Source organism: Centropristis striata, chromosome 3 (genome assembly GCF_030273125.1).
Source record: "Centropristis striata isolate RG_2023a ecotype Rhode Island chromosome 3, C.striata_1.0, whole genome shotgun sequence".
Lineage (NCBI taxonomy): Eukaryota > Metazoa > Chordata > Actinopteri > Perciformes > Serranidae > Centropristis > Centropristis striata.
In genome coordinates, this window is record NC_081519.1 from 39,638,829 (window position 1) to 39,663,848 (window position 25,020).

General features: G+C 38.8%; 1 protein-coding gene across 1 annotated transcript in view; it reads right to left on the reverse strand.

The window, feature by feature from the left end:
* The window catches only part of col2a1b (collagen, type II, alpha 1b), a 60,305-nt gene extending 35,618 nt beyond the window's left edge, over positions 1–24,687 (reverse strand). The window contains exons 1-18 of the mRNA XM_059327794.1: positions 24,340–24,687; positions 19,937–20,146; positions 18,428–18,444; positions 17,983–18,015; positions 16,844–16,876; positions 16,075–16,128; positions 14,119–14,220; positions 13,001–13,078; positions 10,416–10,460; positions 8,925–8,978; positions 6,240–6,293; positions 4,590–4,643; positions 4,036–4,089; positions 3,896–3,949; positions 2,501–2,545; positions 2,323–2,376; positions 1,787–1,831; positions 1,597–1,650 (exon numbers count right to left, since the gene is read on the reverse strand). Of these exons, the coding sequence (XP_059183777.1) occupies positions 1,597–1,650; positions 1,787–1,831; positions 2,323–2,376; positions 2,501–2,545; positions 3,896–3,949; positions 4,036–4,089; positions 4,590–4,643; positions 6,240–6,293; positions 8,925–8,978; positions 10,416–10,460; positions 13,001–13,078; positions 14,119–14,220; positions 16,075–16,128; positions 16,844–16,876; positions 17,983–18,015; positions 18,428–18,444; positions 19,937–20,146; positions 24,340–24,433 (1,134 nt within the window). The 5' untranslated portion in view covers positions 24,434–24,687. The remainder of the gene's footprint in view (positions 1–1,596; positions 1,651–1,786; positions 1,832–2,322; positions 2,377–2,500; positions 2,546–3,895; positions 3,950–4,035; positions 4,090–4,589; positions 4,644–6,239; positions 6,294–8,924; positions 8,979–10,415; positions 10,461–13,000; positions 13,079–14,118; positions 14,221–16,074; positions 16,129–16,843; positions 16,877–17,982; positions 18,016–18,427; positions 18,445–19,936; positions 20,147–24,339) is intronic.
* Between the last annotated feature and the right edge of the window lie 333 nt (positions 24,688–25,020).

The following is a 25,020-nucleotide window of genomic DNA, read 5'->3' on the forward strand; positions in this document are numbered from 1 at the left end:
AACTGCGAACTAAGATAACTTTCCCTGCCGGCATTAGGCCAAAGAGCCATTGTGTAGACTTGTTTTGCAAGGGGTTCATTTCTATGTAAAACTCCTGCACTCCAGCATTTAAATGACCAAAAAAATCAATTATCTGTTGTTTCAGTGCTGTTTAAAGTGTGCTCTTCAAAGCCAGGTACATAATGTTCTGCAGACCTTCTGGTTCAGTTTAAAAATACCTAACCTGTGGACACTAGCCAGATGTTTTACCACACAGGTGGTGTGCAGCCTTTTTAGCATGTTGGTGAATTGAATTCCTTTGCTTTCGCTGCAGATTTGTGGACTTTGCAAACTCAATAGAATGACATCACAGATTGTTTGTGAAAAATCATGATGTAGTGTACTAAATTCTTCTTTTCCCAAAGCCCACTGTCAAGGCCAGTATTTCACTGGCTCTGATGCTAAGGTGAAATCTGGGACAAAGAAAAGAACATCTGACAGTTTTATGGAAAGTTATGGAAATCATTTTCAGTATTTTAGAGGCGACGGCTTGACTTTTATTAATAAAAATGCCAAAACTCAACTAGAGCTGAGTGAAAGTTATTACGGTTCGATCTTTGTAGTTCAGAAGCACGGTTTATCCAGTCGAGGTTCAGATAAGTGTGTTGTTTTTGCCTAGCCAGCTCTTTATTGTGTTAGTCTTGGGTCCTTTTTAACTGCAAAGCCTCGCTCATTATGCTCAGAGAGGAAAAGACTAAAACGAGGTTTCATTTCATGAGCTCCTGAAGGTACAGCATCATAATGTAATATGAGAGTTTTAACATTCCTCGCCATGGGACACTTCCTCGAATATTACAAAGACACACATTCACACACAGGTTCCCAGACTCGCCTGAAGACAAACATAAAGTGTTTATGGATGAAAGCAGATACGATCCGTAAACACACACAGACGCACATTTTCACATCTTGAGCTGAGCTTGACTCGATTACTTTAAAGGGAAAACCCTGGGTTTTGTAAAGAGACACTCCATTTGTAATTCCTAAAAGATCTCCCGAACTATCAAGGGGCTAGACGACAGAAAAACCACCAGCACAGGGCCCTGCAGCACAGAGCTCAGCCTGTCTGCCATGAGGGACGAATAAATCAGATGCAAAGCACAGAGAGAAAAGAAGAAAAGGACAGTAAGAGGGAGTGAGAGAGGGAGAATAACACTTTAAAACCCCCTCCTCCCTAATTTTCCACACAGATGGAGGCTTAAAGCGCTTTTCAATGCAGAGCAGCCTTCTCCCATTTCACTTAAGCATTTCAACTTGTCCCCACAAAATCCTCCCTGAGCTGTGTGCCGCCATTTTCTCAGATATTAGCTTTTCTGATTACAATCAAGGAAGTCTTATTCTAACTACACAGAACTGTCGAGGTGCACTTTTTTTGCACCTGCACAACATTGTTTTTGTCAATTAAGTCCAAAGTAAGTGGGCAGAAACTAAATTATGGTTAATTTCCTTACAGAAAATAAGAAGTTACAGTTACTTACTCTTTCTTACAGGATAACACAACAAAGGTGAAGATGAAGAAAAAGTGGGGGTACTATTTTTTTATAACTTGTAACTTACCTTTGAACCAGGAGAGCCAGGGAAGCCTGGAGCTCCAGAGGGACCGACGGGGCCCTACAGAGAGGGAGAGACAGTCTGTCAGCTCAGCTATTAATAACTGACACAGCAAGGTAGTTCCAGAGAGGACTATGTGTGATCGGTGGATTTTATTCTGAAAAATGAATTCCATGAGACTAAAACTGTTACTTACTGGGGGACCAGCAGGTCCGGGCAAGCCATCATTTCCACGTGCTCCCTGAAATAAACAACACATTATCAATACATGGCATCAAAAGCTGTGATCCTCATTTTTTAATCAATTACTTTTAAATAAACGATTCAAAATAAGAAATTGGTTGGGTAGTTAAAGATGACAAATTGAGGTTAATTCCTCTGAATTACAGTGCAATAGTTTTATGCTTTTATGCAATACTAGCAGAAAAAAAACAATACTCGATATCTCTTTCAATAGGTACTGCAAAAAGAAAAAAAGGCCTAGACAAACAGAAACAGAATCACTGAACACAGAAACACAGTGGATTTTCCCCCCTGTTGTTTTATCTGTGAATGTGGCTTGAAATTTGTTAGTAGATTTCTTTTTTTAATGCTATGGTGCCTTTGATACTATTGAATATAAAGTTGTACGTATTTTTGATAACCATATTGTACACTAATAAAGCAAGATGAAGCATCTAATCCATCTGTTGTGAATCAGATGATGGTTTTTATATAAAAAGATGAACTCACAGCAACTCCACTGGGTCCAGGACGGCCTCTCTCACCAGGCAGACCGCGAGGTCCCTGTGTAGGTGAGGGAGAGGAGAACATCATCTTAACAATCAGTTCACCACTAAAACAGACTGAATTTTTACTTTTTTTGCAGTTATTTTCACATGTTGTTGTTGTGATGCCTAGAATTACACACCATTGGTCCGGGAGCACCATTATCTCCGGGGGCACCAGACTCACCCTATAGAGAAGAAGAAATGGCTGTTAGTATGGCAAGTTAAGCTTGAATAAAGACAGTTTATTAATTAACTAAGCAAAAACTTCTCCTTTCTGGAATTAATACAAATCTCATACCAGTTGGTAATGATGCATTTTGAACACACAGAGATCTTAAACGCCTTTTATAGTGTCTTAAATGCTTAATGTGTAATTTGCAGCTACTAATGGACTCTCAGTCAACATTATAACAAAAGACAGAGTTTAGTGACGTCGTGAAGTAGCGTGGGATCATGGGAGTTGTTGTCTTCATTGCTGTCATTGCAATCAGCTTCTACTGGTCAGGATTCATTCAGTATTCATCATTCAGGAGGTTTTTACTGGGTGATGAATTATCCACAGATTGTCTCCTCCTCTCCAAAACAATGATAAAACTGTAAAAACACTGAATAAGATAATGTTAGAAATAATCTATCTCTATATCTGATTGACTAGGTCACTGTCAGTGCCTGCGTAATTCACTAACTGTGTGTGTGCTCTCTCTCTATGCATTTTTAGATTAATCATGTAAGATGCTTTTGATACAATGATCATGTGCTAATATTGTTTTAAAACCATTATTACTCTAAATACATTTATTCCAACTGCTTAAACTTAGTAAGATTCTATCATCACAAAAAGATATGTTATATGTGGACATTGCAAAAATCTGTGTTCCCACTAATATCTCTGCAAGTCATAATAAGGCAGGAGGTTGTGTTGAATGTTTTGGGAACAGGTCAGGTTACGGACATGATGTGCTGAGAAGAGATAACCGTCTTCTCTGCTTGGTGACATGACGTGTCCACAATATTGATTAAAACTGATGAATCAACAGTTCGAGAGGGACGCACCTTCTGGAGAGATCTACCCACATGATTAGTAAAACATTGTTAGGTTGTAAAAAAGGGTTGGAAGGACAGAAGGAGGGTCCAACCTCCATGAACTGAGCAGCCTAATGTGATGTCAGGGACTGTAGATTGAACCCAGAGACTCTAACTGCACATTTCTTGACGTATTGTAATAAAATTATTGTTAAACTGAGAACTTGGACATCTCCTGCTCATCATTCCCCATCAAACAATCTGCGCAGAGAATTGGTAAGAGGATTTACTGTTGGAGTCAGATAATTAAAATAATTTTAAAGGTTTCCTCAATGCATTTCTCAACAGTAGTTTAATGTCAGAATTTGTTGTTTCTCTGTTGCAGTTTGGTGGTCACATGAAGCTAAGCTGCTGCAAACATTTCCTCAGCTTGTTTTTCTTTTGATAAATTAAATTCTGAGGACTAAAATTTGTTTAAAATATATAATTAAAGACCCTTAAAGAGACCGTACCTTAGACCCGACAGCTCCAGTCTCTCCCTTTACACCATCAAGACCTGGATAACCCTGAAAGAAAGAGCAGAGACAGTGCAGAGTTAGGGCAAACAATACACAGCCATCTAAAATGAATAATATATTAACAAAAAACTCACTCTGTGTCCCTTGATGCCAGGCAGGCCAGGAGTTCCTGGGAATCCACGAGCTCCCTGTGATGAAAGAGATAATACAGGAGATTAAGATACTGTAGAGGGAAAAAAAAAAGATGAGAATAGAAAATAATGTTGCTATCATAATTTCCTCCACTGGTTGGGAGCCGCTGGGACAGATTACGACAGGATCAATTTCTCTCTGCTTATTACACAAGTTGGTGGAATAATGTTGGTGGAATAATGTGAAACAGTTTTACAGTTTTGGCTCCAACTAATATTGGCCACATGGGATCTTCACACCAAAGGACAAATGCTCTGATTCTTGGCTTGAGATGGTAAATGACTCCATCTGTACCTCATAATGTAATTATAGTTAAAGTTATTTACAGATATGTAACTCTCGAATCACAATCTTGAAATACTCTGTCTATACAGAGATCCATCAATCCTGTCAGTCATGGTGAGAGCTGCTTTATTGTATAAACATGCAAAAGAGATTCCAGCAAAATGCTCAGACTTTTAAAAATAGTCAGAATTAATAAACAGCCAAAGCTCACCTGAGGTCCAGAAGGTCCACGTTCACCTGATTTCCCAGGTTTACCAGCCTCACCCTAAAACAGAAACGGACCAAAAAAGTTGTGTGAAAATGTTATTAAAAGTTAGGAAATCCCAAATGGTATGTAAATGCATTTTTAAAGTGTAAAATATGGTAGAATATCTTTATTGTCGTTGATGTGATGGTGAGATAGAGCGCCTCTAGTGGACACACTGTGACACGTCATGTCTGCTGCCATCATGTGGCTAAAAGTGGGAATTACATTTTTGATGTCTATGATCCTTGTGTCGGATAAATGAGCAGTAGAAACAGATGTGGCACACATTAAAGGAAATCAAGTCTATTTAGTGATGTCTGTGATTGTCTCTGATATTATTTGTCCTTTTGTCTGGCTGTATTTGTTTTTCTTTCTATCAGCTGCACCCAGGCCTCTCTTGAGCTAAATAAAGGTTGTGAGGGCATATCTTAAAGAGGAATTGATGCTGTTCTGGAGGCTCTTGGTGGCCTGACTCCACACAAAGACTATTCATGTCTTCCTTAAATTTGTCACCTATCTGCATAGCTGTTTTAAAATTCTAATTCACACACAAATACACTTTTTAACATTTTTGTTTTTAATTGTTTTTGTTATTATAACTTGTTGATGTTATATATTTGTTTTTTCTATTATCAGTTTATTACTTTCTAATAACTATGAAAATTTAGGTGGAGGCTTTAAATAAACCCATCTGGGTTTTCTGCCTCTCCATGCACTTTACATTATGTGTTATCTTTGTCATTTTATGTAATTCTAACTGTGCAAATAAAATAAAACCTAAAACCTAGTAGGGATCCCTTCTCAGATCAAAAACAGGAAATATCCATTGTTTCTATGACTGGTTCAGTCTTGTAGGCAATATATAATTAAATTCATATGGTCTTAATTTAGCCTGTGGCATCAGTGGCATACATGCTATCATTGCTGTATTAGTTTAACCTAGGATTGCAAACTTGACATTACTGAATACAATTAAACATTTTTATCATTCTATTTTTTCTTTATTATCGCAGTAATAGTACAAAACTAGAGATGTTGGGATATAACAATAACATATATAATATTGATCTCAAGTCAATAATACAAATGATGATAATATCATATAAATAAACCAGACCCTCTGTAATCATTTTAACATTTTGAATGTAATAAAATCTGCCAGAAAAAAAAATTACTGATAGACTGATACCATTATTATAATAATAATTATTGTTATTGTTATTATTATTTTATTTTAAAATGTTCTATGGATATCAATAATGTTATTAGGAATGATTTTGGCTACGATAATAATGTAGTGAGAATCTAGTATTGTGACAGCCCTATTTTAGGCTAAAATAAAATACCAATAACATCTGTTCATTTCGGAGACACTGCGGTTTATATTGTATATGTAAATAAAAACATATGTTATGTACTGTGTCAAAACGTGAGGAATGGATATAAGACTCATGTGGTTTTAGATAAAACTTCGGGGACATTCAGCAGAGTTGTTGTTATTTTAAAGAGATATAAAAACAGTTACTAGGCTTCACTTTGTGTGAGCCTTGTCAGAGTTGCCTCTTGTTGGAAATGTATTTTACAGTTTTGTGAACCTGTGACAGACAAACTTACATCATCTCCAGGTTTTCCAGAAGGTCCAGGGGGGCCACGGGGACCCATGGGGCCCTATTAGTAAAGAGAAAACAAGTAAAGGTGAGACACAGTTTCCATTGACGACCAACAGGGGGCGACATCACACAGTTGAGACTCATAATTCTTAGCAGGTGGTGACAACTCCTGCTCTCTCACTTCACTTTACAACCAGCCCTGTGTTACACTTGTTGACATGAGCTGCTAATCATAAATGTGTTTACAACTATTAATCTACTAAACACAGCCCTGGCAGTCACAGCTCACATTAATCCAAATATTATCTTGCTGATCTGAAACACATTGATTGTGCTTTGTGATTAATGTGAGCATCTGTTTGTCTGAAAGCACATAAAAGGAATTATATCCCTAAACAATAATTATAATATTACAATTCTTAATGACAGTATTTTTCAATAAGTAGAGATCAGAACCAGCAGGATTTATAGGCAAGATTAGGCCAAAAGACGGAACAAATACTTCAATATCCTTATCCAAAATCCTTATTATGAAGTGCAGATGTTTCCATCTTTCTTTTCTTTTGGTCTGCCAGTTTCTGCCTCAGCTTTTTCACTTCACGTGTTTATGTCTCTTGATTCTGTCACTATTTTTCCATCTAAATACACTTTCTCTCTTTTCTTCTGTTGGTCTGTCTTTAACCCATTGACGCCTGAAACGCCTGTAAAACCTCTGGGCGATTTTAAAATAACCCCCTAAAACCTGAAGTTTTTCTGGAAATTCAACAGAAGGTTCAACGCTTCTACTAAATAATAGATTTTTCAGCCTCTGTAGCAGATAGAAGTGAAATTCAAAAAGTATTTGAGAGCTTATACAAATACTACAAAACGACGTATCCGCTTTCCAGGCTTCAATGGGTTAATTGTGTTTCTATCCACCTATTTCATTTTGCATTACAGTGGAAATGGTGCACATTTTGAAAAAGTCTTAAAATATTGCAAAAGAGGTTTTACACCCAGTGTAATATTCATGCAATGCAAACAGGTTTTTTTTTTATTAATCATAATGTGCATGAAGCATGTGCAGTATTTCCTGTATTTTCACAAGTTTAGACTGCAGCAGCTTGAGTTTAGCCAGCACAGAGCCCAACACCAGGGCTCTGATCCTACTCGTCTGACTCCCTGCAGACCAGCACTTGTGATCCCTGGTGCTGAGGTTTGAGCTGACTGAAGTAGACTCAAGGTCCACTTGCCTTGGGTAAAGAACCTGAGCGTTGGAGGAGTGGTGCAGCGGGGCCACAGTGTGTGGCAGCTAGATAATTCTTGTTTCATTTATGGTCTGATAAATGGAGAGAAATTGAGAGTAGGGCAAGGTGGATGAAACAAACAGAAATTAGTTTTCTACATCGTTTTTTCCCCATTTGAGCTTCACTGGCGCTCCTTTAATTATCACATGTTGTTGTGCCCTTTCCTTCTGCAATACTATAATGGGTTTCTGACAGAGAATGGGCTTATCTCAATGACCCACTTTCTTAATTGCGTAAAGCTATTGGATGGAAATAAGCGCTCATTCGCATTTTCTTTTACCCATTTTCTCTAAATTCTGTAATACATTTGAATGGAAGTCTGGCTTTTGGTTAAAGGTGTTGTATATATTAATCACTCTGTATTGCCAATATTTGCACAGGTAGTAATGTAACTTAAAGACTGAGACATTCCCTGACTTTCTTGGTTACCAATAACAGCCTGTAGATGAATTTCTATGTAAAGGACTTTGCCAGGAAAAATCCACACAATATGATGTTTATGCAGGCTGCCAAGTGCCTTGCCACTCTTCAGTTCTCCCACAGCACCTACTAAACACTCTTTAATGTTAGTTTGTTATGTTAAGAAAAATAATATACTGATTTAGCTCATTAAAGGCATCTCGTTGGTAATTTTTTGTCTTGTGATTTAAAAGGCTAAAATGATGTCTGGTCTTCACAGACACTTGTGATCCTTCTGCAACTGTCAGGTTATTTTCTGGAAGGAAGCTTGATTTTAATCTCACATAATGATGTACTGGAACACTTTAAAAAGAGAAGGAACCTCAGCGGCGGCATATCTGAACTCCACAGGAGCAGATTAACACAGCAGTGGGGTGACCCTGCTTTGTCTACCTGCTGAGGGAATGGGAAGGAGATGGGAAGGGGGGAGGTAAGATGATTTCTAGAAGATTAGTTAGGGGTGAGAGCGGGGGAAGCAGGAAGGGAGAAAACTTGTGGAAAACTTAAGAAAAGGGGTTTGGTCTTCTATCTAAGCTAAGGTATTTTAGGGATAGGGAATTATCCGACAGAGCAGGAGAGGTATAACAAAACCTGGAAGCTTTCAGTGACAAAATGGGCAAATAAATAAAAAAAGAAAATTCTGAGAAAACAGATTTGGGTTTGGGACACGAGCAGTGTAAACACTGACTGAAGAAAGTTGTAAATGTTGAAACTGAAGGAGCTGTCTGGTCAAATACAGAAGAATATATAAGTTAGTGGTGAGCAATGAAATGTTAGAAAGTGTTGAGAGACTTTATGGAAATGTAGTTTTGCTACAGTGAGGTTACAGTGACTGAAGTTTCCACATGAAGAAGAGAGGAAAAGACAAAGATAAAGAAGAGAAGGTTTATAGGCTTTAGAGCCAGTATTTATAATAAACTGGCTGTACTCTGTGGGATACTTACAGACTGTCCGGGCTCTCCAGCCTCTCCTGGATTCCCTTGGAAACCTTGTGGACCCTGGGATGGAGAAAGAAGAAAGACAGTTAGATGAGAGATAAAGTTTTATATGCAGTGCCTGAGAGGAGGCCAAATCATACAAATATATATAACAGCAACTGCCGTCAATGTACTAGAGCTGAAACACCGGGTGTATTAATCAATTTGTTAATTATTTAATAACTTTATTGCCATTAAAGTACTTTTCAAAAAAGAAATATCAAAGAATTCACTGGATTCAGCTTCTCAAATTAGAGTTATTTGTGTTTTTTCTTCTGTGATAGTAAATTGAATATATTTGGGTTTTGTACAGTTAGTCAGATCATCGAGCAATTAGTATATGTCAATTCAGGCTTTACAGACCTTTTTTTTTTTACACCAAAAAAAATAGAACTAATAATAATAATAATAATAATAATAATAATTTCATTTTTAAAAATCTGTCAATACAACCTATAGTGAAAATTGTTAGGTGCAGCTATGAATCTTACTTCTCTCACAATAATAGCTGTAATTACAACAGTTATATAATATTTTTACGCTTTGTTACAGACTTTTTATTTAGTAAATATGTTTAGTTTGTAGGTAATTTAAATGCATAACTTTGTTTACAGTTTAAAGGGGAACTACACATTAAACACTAAAACATAAACAACTCTTTCTTAAATTCAAAAAGATGCTAAAACAAAGTTTAAGACTTATCTGGTTTGTGGCTTTGAGAGAATGTAACTTATTTTCACAAATACTGATGCACCTTCCCAGGTCATGGAAATAACATATTGGAAGGCTTTCATCTTCTTATCTTCATCTCTAAAGTACACTACTTCCCTACAAAAGTCATGTCATCTCCTTCAACAAAGTCTGCCCTGTTTGAATCCCTTCTAAGATCACTCAAAGGTGTCCAAGGACCAAATCTGTCTCTCCAAATGTGGGATCAGGGTGATTAAACCATCAAGTTGAGGCATGTCAGCTGGCATTGCCTACAACTTAATAGCTTTGCTGAGTAGGCTGGGAGGGCTCAAAGGGCTACAGGTAGATTGTGGTTTTGTGTGTGTGTGTGTGTGTGTGTGTGTGTGTGTAAGCCCAGTAGGCTCTGTGAGAGGTAAATTGTCAGGTGTTCTGGGTTGTGGTGTCGGAAAAAGCCCCGCAGCCTGCAGCTGTGAGACTAAAGCCTTCTCTGTGTGCCACCTTCCTCCGGAAAAAAAGTAGACACTCGCTGTTAAATCAGGGCTGTGTGTGAACAGCCTGCTTGCATTTGCAAAGTCGCTGGTCAATTTTAGGGTCATTGTTGTAATTAAATACACTCAGGGGTGGAAGTAGACATTGTGGTTTATGAACACAGCATCAAGCACATTACTATTATGAGATTTAGCCTAGCCTGTCTGTGACCGAACTCAGGATCTGGTCTGCAGGTGCATGCGGCCTGTGTGTAGTCTGGGGCGTACAGGAGGTACTTACAGGTGATCCAGTGGGGCCAGGTGGTCCTCTGGGACCCATAGGGCCCTGAGGGGGAGAAAAGAGACATCAGCCATACAAACATATAATCACATCCTTCACCAATACACACTCTTTTCAACACAAGAACATAAAACATTAGTACACAGTTTTTTTTTTTTTTTTGCAGATTTTGCAATTCTGACTGTGGGAATACTTTTTTGTCCACATGAGTTATATCAGAAGCTCAGAAAAAACTATCACCTGCTTTGCCCTGAAGCTACACAAAACTCAACAGCTCTACTTGTCAAATCCATAAATCGTTTGGAAATTCCTCAGCTGCATTCAGACTTTCTCTTGGTCTCTATCTCTTTCTTTTCACTGTCAACGCCCCCCTCCTCCTCCTCCTCTCTGTTTCCCACTCGTTGCTCCTTTCTACAGTTCAAAGGTTGCCAGTCTCTGTGCTGTACTCTGAGTGTACTAGGAGTGTTTGAACTTTACATGACTTCTTACACTTTGACATGGAATGGAAAACAACATAAAGCAGTTTCAGGAAAAGTTCAATCCCTAAATGTTAGATTTCAGACAACAAAACAGGAGGTGAAATTTCTATCAAGTGACTGATCCTTAATCTGCTTCTGGCTGAAGTCACACGCCAAAGTAATTGCTACTTCAACATCATGCACCATCGCTCAATAAGAGAAAATCACATTCTGTGGAGGTGATGAGCCAAATCCCTATTACCTTTACTCACTGTCTGCCTTTCTGTCACACGCACATGCACAAAGAAAATCAGCTGTTCAAGCAACAGTAGGACTCTAAGAGATGTGTCAATTTATCTTAATAAAAACGTCTTGATTCTGATTACTTGTGGCAGCTTTTCCTCTTGAATAAAAACATATTCCTTTCAGTAGACTTGCTTTTATAAACCCACATTTTAGCATCTTGGTTAAAGTAAATCGGGGAGGCAGCCAAAGAAAACGTGACACAGTGGTCCTCAGAAACCAATGAAAGTCACCTTTCAGTGGATGTGGGAAGCCTTTAACCACAGCAGGTAGAAACGTATCAATGGGGCTCTATAACGCCAATGTGTGTTTGAGAGGAATGCTTATATGTGTGTGTGCATACGTTTCAGTAGGCGCGTTGTTTAAATGTTTGGGATATAAGTAGGTGTATAAGCATTATAAGCTTGACTTGTGATTTAAAATCAGTCCAGTCTGCCCTGCTCTCCCCTCAGCAGGCCGGCGAACGCCAAAGTAAATGAGGCTCGGCTTCAAAAGGACCCAGTATTGTGGTGAGCTCTCAGACAGACATGTGGAAGGACAAGTCAGCTGGAGTGAAGCCACACAGACTGCTGCTCGCTGTGGGGATCTGATCACCCAATCCCCCTCCTCCCCTCCCCTCCTGGTTTCTCAAACCTCTGCGGGGCTCTAAGACTCTGCCAAGCTTCTCTGCAGCTCTCCAAACCAAAATAGCTCCCAGTGTGCTCCTCGCTCCACGTCGGGCAGGCTGCCATGCCAGCTACCCGAAGGCAGCGTCGGTTTTTCGTGGGCTTGAAATATAATGATGATCAATGGCTGTTTCCTCAATTTATAAAATGAGCCCTTTGTACTCCATGTGAGGTGTTTATTTTCCATCAGGACCCAGAACTGTGTAGTGTCTGGTGTCCAACACTGAGGGACTGACTTTGTATCTCTTAAAGCAATACTTCAAAATCAGTTCCCCCACCTGTTGTTTGAATCTTTGAAGAAAACTCTGTTTCAGATCCAGTATCCAAAAACTCAATTAATGGTGAATTGAGGTCAATGGGGGCATCAGGCAATAGCAAAACTTTATGAAAGCATCCATTTACAAACTGTCACACAACTTGTGCAGCATAATCCAAGTTGTGTGTTTACTACTTCCCAAACACCTGCATTTTTTTTGCAAATACATTACCATTTAAAACACTTGGGCATAAACTGTCCCATGCTTCCACAGATGCAATATTTGTGTGAGAGTTTGTAACATATATTTGATAAAGTTTCGCTGTTGTTTTGCTTTTGCCGCAACTTCAGTTCTTCAGTTTCTTCATTCATTGTGGAGGCATGTGAGAAGTTTTCTTCAAACATTCAAAGTGACACAGGACAAGTAATTTATATAAAAATCATCATTTTGGGGGTGAAGTTGGGATTAGTCTTGAGTCGGTGGTGTTCCACATTTCCTTCCATCCTTGCTGATTTTAAATCCTACATGGGAATTTTCTCTCCTTATGCAGACAATGATGATGGTGATGTGTCCCTCTTGTTTTCATACTTGATAACCATCTGATGCTTCTCTGGTTAATGTCAGTTGTAATAAAGTTGTTTGTGCCCCTCCAGAAACGTAAAAGTGCAGGATCAGCCCCAAAAAACCCCACTGGAACTGATACGGATTCAGAGTTTTGGTCAAAGACGCTCCAGCCAGCCCAGATCTTTAACTTGAGTCTTCATATGGAAAGACAGTCTGTCTAATCATTTATCCTCACTCTTGATCCCTCCAAGTAGCATCCAGGCAGATGCATAAGCAGCCGACTGTAAAATCAAACAACAACATGGGAGTGGCAGCAGGTCTCATCAGCGCTCGCTCACCATTGGTCCTTGCATCACGCCCATCTGTGCGCCGCCAGCCTTCTCATCGAATCCACCAGCCATCTGAGCAGCAAAGTTCTGGAACGGGCAAAAGAAAAGAGCATTAGGGCCTTCATCGATTACAGAAATTCTTCGTTGACATTCATACATTTTAATTTCCGACTAATTCATTAGTTGCTATCGACAGATCTGTAGAATGAGCTTCTCCATCAAGACTAATGCAACATAAAAAACATCATGTTGTTAAAAAAATCATGTAAAAGAAATTAGTTAGCTCAGATGGCGGCAGCCCTAGAGCACATTAAGATTATTATCAAGCTATAGAAAGCTTGTTCAGACATCTCAGTGGAATTAAGCTTTTAAGATCACAATGACACCTTGCCTGCAGGGTATATATATATATATATATATGTGTGTGTGTGTGTGTGTGTGTGTGTGTGTGTGTGTGTGTGTGTGTGTGTCTATGGAAGGCCAACAAAAATGAACAAGACTAATACTTCATATTTTACCCACTTTAAATGTTTGTTTTTTGTTTCTATGGTGCACAATCAAAGTATTTATCTTGGAAGGTAAATGTGCTGTCATTTACTGGCAGAGTCTGAGGATGCTGTGTCATTTTGGAGGGGAGTGGATCAGCTTTTAATAGATTGTGAGCAGCAGAGCTTATTATGTGAATCCTGATGCAGACAGAGGAGAGACAGAGGGCATGTGAACAGTTTTCATCACTCTCTCCTTCACAAAGAGTCTCCTTGTCTCCCCCCCAAAAAAGCTCCTTCCCTTCCCCTCCCCAAGTCTATCGTACTACCTCCTGCCTTTCCACCTCCCCTCCCCACAATCCACCCCCTCCCTCCTTTTCTCCTGCAAAGAATGAGAGGCATTCGATCTATTCTCCCTCTCTGCATCTACTTGCTGTTGTCTTTCTGCCTCCTCCCAACGCCAGCAATTTCCCACATCTTTTGTACTCTGGGATTCTTTTCCTTGCTCTATTTTCCCATTCTCTCTGCTTTTTCCACCCAGTCAGAGTGAGCCCATTCTTGGCCTTGCATCAGTGTTCGACCTGTCAGCTCCTGTGTCTGCTGTGAATGCTAACCCACCCCTTCTTGTCATGGGATACTTACTCCACCAAGGCCAGGGGGTCCATTAGGCCCTGGAGGTCCAGGGGGGCCGGGGTTTCCGGGGGTGCCAGGCTCACCATCTCTGCCGCGGGGACCAGGGCTTCCCTGAAATAGACAGTTGATATTAAAATACATATATTCTATTTAAGGGACAAGAATGTGGCTTGAAGATAGGTCATAGTGAGTCCTCACACTGTACCAAATGATCAATATTTTCTTATTTGTATACAAAAATGAGAAGTGATGAAAGCTCTTAAGAAGAAGACGAATCCATTTGTCAAATGGTCCTAAAATGTGAGGAAAACATACAAAAAAAAACAACAAAAAAACCCTTTTTCCTGAAGTTCAAGTTGACATTTATAAATATAATAACAGTCCAAAACTAAAATATATTCAGTTTGTATCATAGAAAACAACAAAACATGTCAAATATTACATTTTGAGATGCTAAAAATAGTTCATTTTGGGCAATTTTACTTAAAATATAACTTTGCCATTTTTCAACCAGCTTTGTGGTGTGCAGTGTGGGAAGTAAAGTACACTGCATGATGCCAAATGCATCTTTGCGTAGCCAATGTTGCGTTTCGCGTCATCTAAAATGAGCGCACCGGGAACATGGAGTAAAGCCAAAGCAAAGCTACATCTATTGGATATATGACCCACACTGAAATAACACAAAGTTGACAAAAACTCTGCAAAGTTTCCCTTTAAAAAAAAAAATGACTATCTAAATAGCTGTCGATTCATTTTCTATTGATCGCCTTATAATTTAGTAATACGTTTCACTGTAGTCAGAATACTGCTTATATTTCATATATTCTGATGTGCAATGTGGTTTTTCGACAACTAAGACCATCAGTTTTTTATGAAATGTAAATTTTAAGTTACATATAGAGTAAAAATCATCTAATTTTGTGGTAATCTTGTCATTATCGTAACTTTAAATTCACCAAGTCAAACACCACTGACTTTATAAGTATATATGAGTTCAGAAAAGTGTTAAATAATAATTGTTACAAGTAGTCATTGGTAATTTTAGTCCTTTGTGCCAATATTGAAGTGAAGTGAGTACTTTGGATAAATCATTACACAGTTGCTGGCAGACGACACACCACTGGACTAAATTTGTCAGAGGCCGTTTACAGAAGCTTAATGCTCAGTTGAACCATCTCCAAACTGCACTGACGGTCGACAAGGATGAACTCAATTACACCTGACCGGCTGCTGGCAAACACAGATCCATCAGGACGGACGTTTGTCTTTTTAAACTGAACCAAAGCAGATATTTCAAGGTAAAATAAACCCTCAGAAAGAGTTTAAATGCACACTCAGACAAGATACAGAGGTTGCAGAGCATGCTGATGATTTATCAGACTACCCATTAAATAAGACTACCTGGCATACTTGTGTGCATGTAGTGACAAATTACCCTGCAAGGGGATCCTGAGCAAAGAATGTGCTGAACGCCTAAAAGGCTGCTTAACCTCTGCTCACCAAAAAACAGCCTGCCTAGTGCTTTAATTTGCATAAACAAGATAACTACAAGACAAAACTCTTGGCCTGCAGCTATTATTACATGCAAGTGTTGTTATATTAATGCAGTGATCAAAGCTCGGCAAGAGGCCCGGCTGATTTCCCACCCTGCCTGACTGGAAGCCTCAGAGAGAGCCAGAGGTTTACATTATGAGTCTCCAACAGTCCCACATCTGTTAAACAACCCAGACCACACAGCCTAATGGAAACGACACATGACTAGTGAGACTGAGCTGCTCAATGAAAGGCGACCATTCTGCAAACCTGCAGGCTGCAGCAGATACCCCGTCCACCCACACACCCTACCCCCCAAAGACCCAAAGGGATCACATTCAATAGGACATACTGTACCTCTTATAGGAGCCGAGTGTGGGTTGAGTTTTTGGTGTGAAAATGAGGATTTTTAAAATGTATTTTTAAACTGACCTTCTCTCCCTTATCTCCTCTTGATCCACGGGCTCCTTGCTCTCCTGGTGGGCCCTGGTGAACGGGAGAAAGTAAAGTAGTCAGTGACTTCAGGTGTTATCTCACCGGCTGCAGAAACAGCTGTGAACTCTGCTACTGTTATGTCAGATCACATTCCATTTCCTGTCACTGCGACTGGAAGTTACATTAAGGGTTACTCTGCTGTAAATGGTCTCTTTCTGTCTTGAATTTTCAATACCTTTTATTAACTTTTTATTAGATATTACTGCAGTAACAATGCTTCTTTTTGGGTCCAAAAAAGGCAAGATATTCAAACTAATTACATTACGGTCAATTCACTATATCAACACATGCAAAATAAGATGTTTCTCACATTTAATGTAGTGTAATGTAATGTAATGTAGCCTCACTAATATAGTTTGTAAAATACATAGATATAAGTATATGACTGCATCATATTCCTAGTGTACAGTGAAGCATTACCTAGATTTGCACCATAAATATAAACTTTCATATACAGAATGTCATCTGTAGCCTCATCTTTTTTTCTTTTAGACTAATTGGTTTTTAAAATTGATCCTACTGGTAATCTAGGTTGAAAATTTGTGGTATTTTTATCTATTTTTCTATTTTGGCATCACCCTATGCATGCTAGATTTCTTTAAAGCATTGGTTTAAGATTAAAGTAATGAGAAGCGTCCCAAAAAAGCATTTATGAATGATTTATTGTAGAAGCTTTAAAAGGAAAAATGCAGGAATTGGTGCATACCATTGGGCCAGATGGTCCTCTTGGTCCTACAACCTGGTCAAACAAGGAAAGAAAAATGTTAGAAAATGTAACTTTAAATCTCTGAGCTGATGTGAATGTAGCATATGAAGGCCTGCTGGAGTGCATACATTCACTACTCTTTGCATTTAAAGCTTCCATTCACCAGATGTATATGCACACGTGAGTCTTTAGATCTCTTTGCACACGGAGGGGAAACATTATCTTCCTCCCATCACAGCAGCCTTGTTAATTGCTAATCTCTTCGGGCAAAGCATTATAAGAAACATACAATAAACAATGCCTTCTTATTTCCTGCCATGAACTTGTAGCCCCTCAGAGGGGCAAAACATTTCCAGGTGCAGCAGCAGCAGCAGCAGCAGCAGGGAGTTTACTCTCTTTCTGTACTGGCCTTTGGGGATCTTTATGGAGGATTGTATGGAGCCTTATTGTGCTTGGCTGTCTTCCTGACGAGTGGGCTAACAGACTCCTCTCTCTCTGACTCAACCTGCTTTTAATTCTTCAGTTATTTCTTATAGCTAAGCTATTTCAGCTATTTAATAAAATAAAAAATATTCTTAAATACATCTACAGACAGTGGTGCAATGTAACAAAGTACATATCATCAAGTACTTCACTACAATACAAATTTGAGGCACTTTACTTGAGTTTTTCCATTTCATTCTTCTTGATACTTCTCCTCCGCTATATTGAACTTTCTAGGACTATACATTTACCCTTTTCATTACTTGTTACACAAAGATCATATCATGATGTATAAACTTTAATGCACTGGTATATTACACTTCCCAACAGTTTCTACTAAAAACTTAAAATCGTTAAAATTCTAAGTAAGATTCTACTTGTGCACTTAAATGAATGCATAAAGTACTTTTACTTTGATACTTTAAGTACATTTAGCTAATAATAATACTTGCAGAGTTTAACATAAGTGACATTTTCAATGCAGGACTTTTACTTGTAATGGAGTCTTTTCATATTGCAGTATGGCTACCTTTTTAAAGTCAAAGAATATGAATAATTTATCGATGGAATACATATTAAGCTTTAAAAAAATTAGCAAATAAACATTGTCAAATAAACAGAATAATGACTTTTAGTGCGGTGTGGTGTCTACTTACATCGGTAATGTCTCCGGGTTCACCTTTCTGACCCTGATTTTGAAAAGATAAAGCATAAAAACATCAATTAGACCTGGAAAAACTACTACATTTACAAACATTTTCTCAAGTATCTCTTTTCTCAATCTCAATTTATCCTTAGAGACCATTTGAAACACATCCAGTGGAAAATCTGCAATTTTTGTAGTTTAAGTAATCAGCAAAATGTTTGGAAGAAATATCTACTACAGTATCATTAGACAGAGTCAAGGAGGAAATAAGCTCTTTTACATCAAAGTCTCATCTAAATCCATAAACTACAGGTCCTCCTGCAGCACTGATGGCAGTCTGGGATAGATACAGATGTAATTGCAGGTGCTGCAGCTTCACTAACACACACACTTGCAGCATCCTGATCACACACACACACAGACATGGAGCATCCTATTATCCTACAGGGTCTCACCTTGGCTCCAGGTGCTCCTGTTATGTGGTCAAGTGGGTTACAGGGGAGAAACAGATCACAGTTAGCGAATATATTACACACAAACAATCCATGAGAGTCACACAGTATTTCACAGAAACCCTTAAAGTGCATATGTGCTAATAGCTGATTGTCCTTTCCTAAATTAAAATACTCTAATGACCACCACCAAATCATGTAAGTGGCACCCAAAGAGCCCATCAGGATTGAAGAAGTGTTGGCTGAATCTCCATCTTAAGAGCTCAAAGCAGAAGCAAAGCGGTAAAAGGGAATGAGAGGAAGCAAATGAACTGTAATGGGCAATTTCAGAACAATAAATCTGATGAAGGCCATCATTGGATTTTTGTTTCCATGTTTTAAAGCATTGTAATTAAGCTGTGTTAAGTAGCTATACTGATAAAATATAAGTTTGCATGTTTTAATATAGGGCTGGGCATCAATGAGGGTTGTTTTTATTTTATTTCTAGTGCAATAAATTACATACTTTTAACTACTAATACCAGAACAATACATTTTTATAAACTGAATTTTGCGACTCAAAGCGTTGTTTTTCTTGAAAACCCTATTTTCATTTAACAGAATATTCAAATGTTAAATGTTTTCTCAATACAATAGCAATTCAAGGCATTTGAATCTATAAAATATATCAAAATCTGCGAAAGTTTTTAAATCAGGTTTAAATCAGGAACTCTCTGAGTAATCAAGATCATTCATGTGAGAAAAGTTAAATGCCAACTTTTGACAGCTGCTAGTGTTAAGATACAAAAAAGTATTGCAGTTTGATAGCCAGCCCTATTTTTAGCTGATTGATAGCTCTAAATGAGGCTCCTCATGTTACATACTTCTGACTAAGCACTTACATTTGCCTTTTATTGGAAGATAAGTATTTTATAAAGCATTGTAACCCAAAAGCATGCATTGCAAACAGTGACCCTTCTGATTTCACATATGCTCCTCAACTTGCTTTGCTTATATTTCCAAAGCTGACCTTGTTTACCAGGAGAAAATGTCTGTTTTATATGCGGAGAATAGCTCCTTCAAAGCGTCTCAGCAGTGTCACAGTTTTTCTTGCCATCAGATCTGCAGAAATCCTCAGAGAGGATATAGAGTAGAAATGTGAGGCCGTGTCTGCTTGACTGAGGTATTTCCTTAATGACTCCCACATGTTTTCATGATACTCAGGGAAGCAGAGAGTATTCAATCAAGATGGGCCAAGGTGAGCCAGCTATGGAAAAAAGACGTTGAGGTAGCATTTCACTGAAATCTGGTCAGATGTGTCACTGTTGCTGTTTGTTTCTTGTCATTTGTTTGCTTTGGGGATAGAAAACTGTATTCAAATCAAAGGTTGACGTATAGTATCGGCCTGATTTATGAGTGTTAAAAGTTCAACCTTTGATTTATACAAAATTCTCCATTTTCTCCCCAGAATAAACAACATGATCTCATAGAGTAATTTATTTATGAAGAGGTGTGAGATAAATAAATTACGACCAATGGGTGGAGACGGGTCAGCTGTGCAGATGGGGCAACACTCTCCGAATGGGATTTCAGGTTTGGGGCAGTCTTTTAGCTCCTCGCAGACAATTTCATCGCACAGGACGGTTCCAGTGTCACACACACAGATGCGACAAGGCTCTGGTTTCCATACGTCCTTGTCGCTATAGCGCTGTCCATCTTGTATACAGCTAAAAACATCCTCCTCTGTGTGTGAGGTCATAGTGGGGGACACACAGAGGATGGCAGGTGGATGGTGGGAGGAAAAAGGAGATGAGGCATCAGGTATGGAAAGAAGTCACTGCAATGTGTTACTCATAAACAATCAATGCAAGGATTTAGAGATGTATAAAGCAGAGTAAATGTTTAGGTGGGAAACATATGTAGTGCATCAACAGGTGCTATAAAACTCACACCAAATAAAAAAATAAAAATAAACTCAAAACACATTTTTCTTATAAAGGCTTTTTTTTCCAGCTGCTTAGGATGGGCAGATGGCAACAAAGGGTCTTCAACTGTGATTATATATCTCTTTATCATGCATGATAAATCTATTGAGGACTCATTTTTACTGATGTAGATTTCTTCTTATCTTTTCATTTCTACAAACAATAGTATTTTCTCTGTACAATAACCATCTCAGGAAATATCACGATATACATATATAGTATTACACTATTATTATTATTATTATTATTATTATTATTATTATTATTATTATTATTATCAGCTATTAAAGGAATGAAAACAGAAGGTTTTTATTTGGTTGATTAAAAGTTTTATTATAATTGAAACTTTAAACCATTTTTTTTAATGGAAGTTGTGTAAGAAGTCTCCTTTTTTGAAAATAGATATGTGTTGTGATACATACATATATGTAAGGGTTGTCAAAAATATCGATACTCAAAAAAGTATGGATACTAAAACGTATCCGGATACAATACTCATTTTCAAAAGTATGGAGTATCTGAAGTTTGTTATCATAGTTGCAGTTTCTTTTTGCACAACTGATTTTTTATTATAAATATTTAACCTGTGGTTCTGTTAATTTTTACATGTTGCATTTTTCTTGTTAATAAAAATATTTCTGTAAAATTTTGGGGTCTTTGTTTGTATCCTTGTGGTATCGAAAATGGTATCGAGAATCGAATATTTTCCTGAGTATCGGTATCGAGTTGAAAATTTAAGTATCGTGACAACCCTATCGTAAACCCCTATATATATATATATATATATATATATATATATATATATATATATACATATACCATGTTATACCATGGTACACTGCGATACTGGCCTATGTGCTATGGAGCATCGACATTAGGACTTCGACTCAAGATTATCTTCAATATCGATTATTCTGCCAGTTATTTTCTTGATTTATTAATAATTTTGTCAATAAAATGTCTGAAAGTTATGAAAAATGCAAGTTATAATATCTCACAGCCCTAAATGATGCATTTCAGTTGCTTGTTTCATGCACAAAGCAACAGTTTAGCAGATCTTAACTCAAATATATTCAGTTTTACTATTATAAATGACAAAGAAAAGCATCAAATCGTCACATTTTCAGAGGTTTCTACAGTTGATAATTTGCTGTTTTTTGACTAAATGACTTAAACAATTAATTGAATATCAAAATAGTTGTTTTGTTGATTGACTAATTGATTAATCAACTAATATTTTCAGCTCTAGCCTTTGTAAACTACAACTTTCCCTTGTTAGAATCCAACTGTTGCACTTCTGTTACATCTCCTCCCCTCCACATTTCTGCCACCTCTCAATTATACACTATTGAATAAAATGTCCTAAAAGTCATCTTAAAAAATCCCAAAATCCTGTGCCATCATTCCATTCCACAATAACCAACACTAAGGCCAGTTACTGATCTCATTTGCACGCATGCAACTTCTCAAAGTGCCTCAGGGTGGCAGCGTTACACCGCAGAATCACATCTAAGACCTGCAGGAAACCTCCAATAACTTCACAGGAGCTGGAGACCCAAATTCCTGCACAAGTTAAATATAGGGGCTAGTTTACATAGCGGGAGACACCCTAAACAGACTTTGCATTCAGTAAATGAAAAATGTTTTTCAGACCGCAGCTTGGCAAGGAGAGCATATAGCTGAACGTGATGGAGGTGTGGCGTGTTTCAATACAGGTACTGTACTCGCTCTAAATGACACCACTCAGGAAAATCCAACAATGAACTCAGTAATTAGCCGTATTTCTGTTCACTTTCCACTCTGACAGCTTCCTAAAAAGTCAACAGAAGGCCAAACAGTTCCTCAAAGAAATGCTCTGATTGGAGCCACTGAACCTGCATCGAGGGGTGAAAGTGGTCGACCCTCCAGAAGAAAAGGCCTCAGGGTTCGGACTGCCGAGAGTGTGAGAGCAAGTACAGTAGCTATATTTACCTTTGACCACTTCTTAAGTCTAGGTAACCTGACGGACCTCAGCAGCAATGAATGAGGTCTTTCTGGAAAGGGACAGAGTGGGCAATTCACAAACTATTGCCTTGTATAAACATGGGGCACATTTTAAACCCCATCTGGAAGACATAGCTGTGTCAGACGCCAATTCAAACACGCCAGAGAAGAGAAAAAAAAGATCAGCTTTCATGCACATACCTTTGCAGGTTTGACATTTAGTTTTACAGGCCTGGATGCACTGTCAAAAGACTGCACCTGTCCTTTCATTGGCTCAAATATGAAAGATTCTCCTGATATTCTGGGACAAGGGCTCCTCTGTATGTTGCAGAGCTGATAGAAAGCTGGCTTTTTGTCACAGAGGATAATTTGTAAGTCTCCTCTCCCATGTGTTGGCAGCCATACTGTTTTCCAGGGGAGTAAAATGAACAATGAAAATTGCAAAGTGAACCCAGGTGTACTTGGAGGATCGCAGAGTTGAACGCATTTTCACTCAATTTTATAACTTTCAGGCCCTCGATCTCTTTAACCTCCATCTGAATAACTTTATGGGCTCTTCTCCTGCAGGACCGCTCAGTCAATGGCCACAAAATTGAGAGTTAAAGAGCCGACCCCTGTCCCCTCTGAGGGACTTGGGGCCACTGAGCCTGCTGTGCTGAGGTCACAATCAGACCTCTTTACCACCTCAGATACATTTCTGCCTCCAGAAAGAAGCGCATTATATCCAGGGGACTATATCTCTGAAGGGGTAACCTGACACTCGCAATTGCTTTGGGTGTTTTTTTCACCCTTTTTTCTCTTTCTTCTCAGAAAATTCACCTTTTCTTTGCTTTAAACGTGTGAGTTTTTTGTATTGTTAGAATAAAGCCCCTTATATTTTCCAATCACCTATCATTGGCTCTGTCTCTCTCTGGGCTGACTGTCACAGCTTATGGGTAATCTTTTACGCAGATGGAAATCCTGAAATCATATGGAACATTATTTCTGGCTCCAATCTGCTGGCGTGCCTTCACTCTCAAATGTCTCTTGTGGATACTAAAATCAATAATGATGACGAATAATCCCACGCCAGTTTTTATTAAAACAAAAATGCAGAGACAGTATGGTCTGCAGGTATGAGGAGTAATATGAGCGCTTTTCAAAGAAATGTTATTAAAATAATCACTTTAAAACACATTTTCATGGAAATGTCAGATATTTCTCCATCTTTATGCCCCAACAAGCCAGGATTCGCCTGGATGCCCTCTGACAGCAAAGGAATGTGAACACTTTTCACCAAAGGCCCTTGAGCCTGACCACCTTTCACTTTTTGCCCATCCCCTCCCCCTCACACCCTCTATATTAAGTGAATCTGCGGCTAAAAGGAGAGCCTGTCAAGGCCCCTAAAGCACCCACAGGTGTCTGCCAGCTTAACCCAAGAAAGAAAGGGGAGGTGGAGAAACACATTGGGCTCCACTGAAGGGGATCAAGATCTGAATCTTATGATTTCTGCTTCCTAGACTATTACTTTAACAAGAATTATTAAATTCTACTCAACAAATTAACTTCAATTAAAAAAAAAATCCACAGAAGCAAGAAAAAAAACAGCTCCTGCTCTATGAGCGTCATTTTTGCGCAAACTTGCCAAATCTCTCCATCCATTGCATCACTTTTACGCACAGCCACAGCTCTGATGTGCTGAGTTTTATCCCACCGAGCAGGTGAGATCTTGGTAGACAGAAGGTCCACAACTATCATCAATCAGATCACTTTTCATGCAGCAGAGTATCCAAATAATCATGACCTCTCTGCGCGTAAAAGGAGCGAAACTAACCAAATCACTCCTCATATCAAAACAAGCTCTGAACGATTAAAGGCTCAGGTGCTGCGCTTCAAGATAAACCCTCCGCAGAAAGCTCTCTATATGCTCCTTGTGACAACTTTAGCTTTTATATCATAGCTCTTTGAGGGAAATGAAATGCCACTTACGGTCGTCCTCCTCTTGACATCTTACAACGGCTAATAGACAAACTTGGGTTGCTACAAGTAGCAGTACAGTCCTGGAATCCATAAAGCTGAACATGTCTAAATATTAGACATGCAGGGCCCGTGAGGGAGAAATAAAGGTGCGAAGATGTCGAGGCTTCTCTCAGTATTTAGTGTATGTGTCCCCAGTTACAAAGCCGAATCTTTCGACATTCACAGTTCCCAAAAAAAAAAACGATGGGGGAATCCAGCGGCAGGACCCGGACCTGCAGCAGAAAGTCAGCACCGACCGCTTCGGGCCAGACGCTGTAGTTTTATGTCCCCGTTGCCTTCAATGAATCTTCGTATATTCCCAAATATCAGCCCGGCCCCTTACCCCCTGTCAGGCTGAAATCTGAGCCCCGTTTCCCTCCCATTCTGTCTCCCAGGTTTCATTATCCCAGTCCCAGACCACTCCTTTCTCCACGTGCTGCTACTGAACCCAAAAAAACTCAAACTTCTCCCCTCTAACTTTGGTACCACCCCCCTTCTCCTCCGACTCGTTCATCGAAAGCATAGCGATGTCAGAAACACTTCGTTACGCTAAATGAAGGCGTTTCTTCATTTGCGGCGTGTAGGTCTGTGACCTGTGTAGAATACATAGATTACTGCAAAGGTAATGGTATTTAATAACAAGTGCTTTAG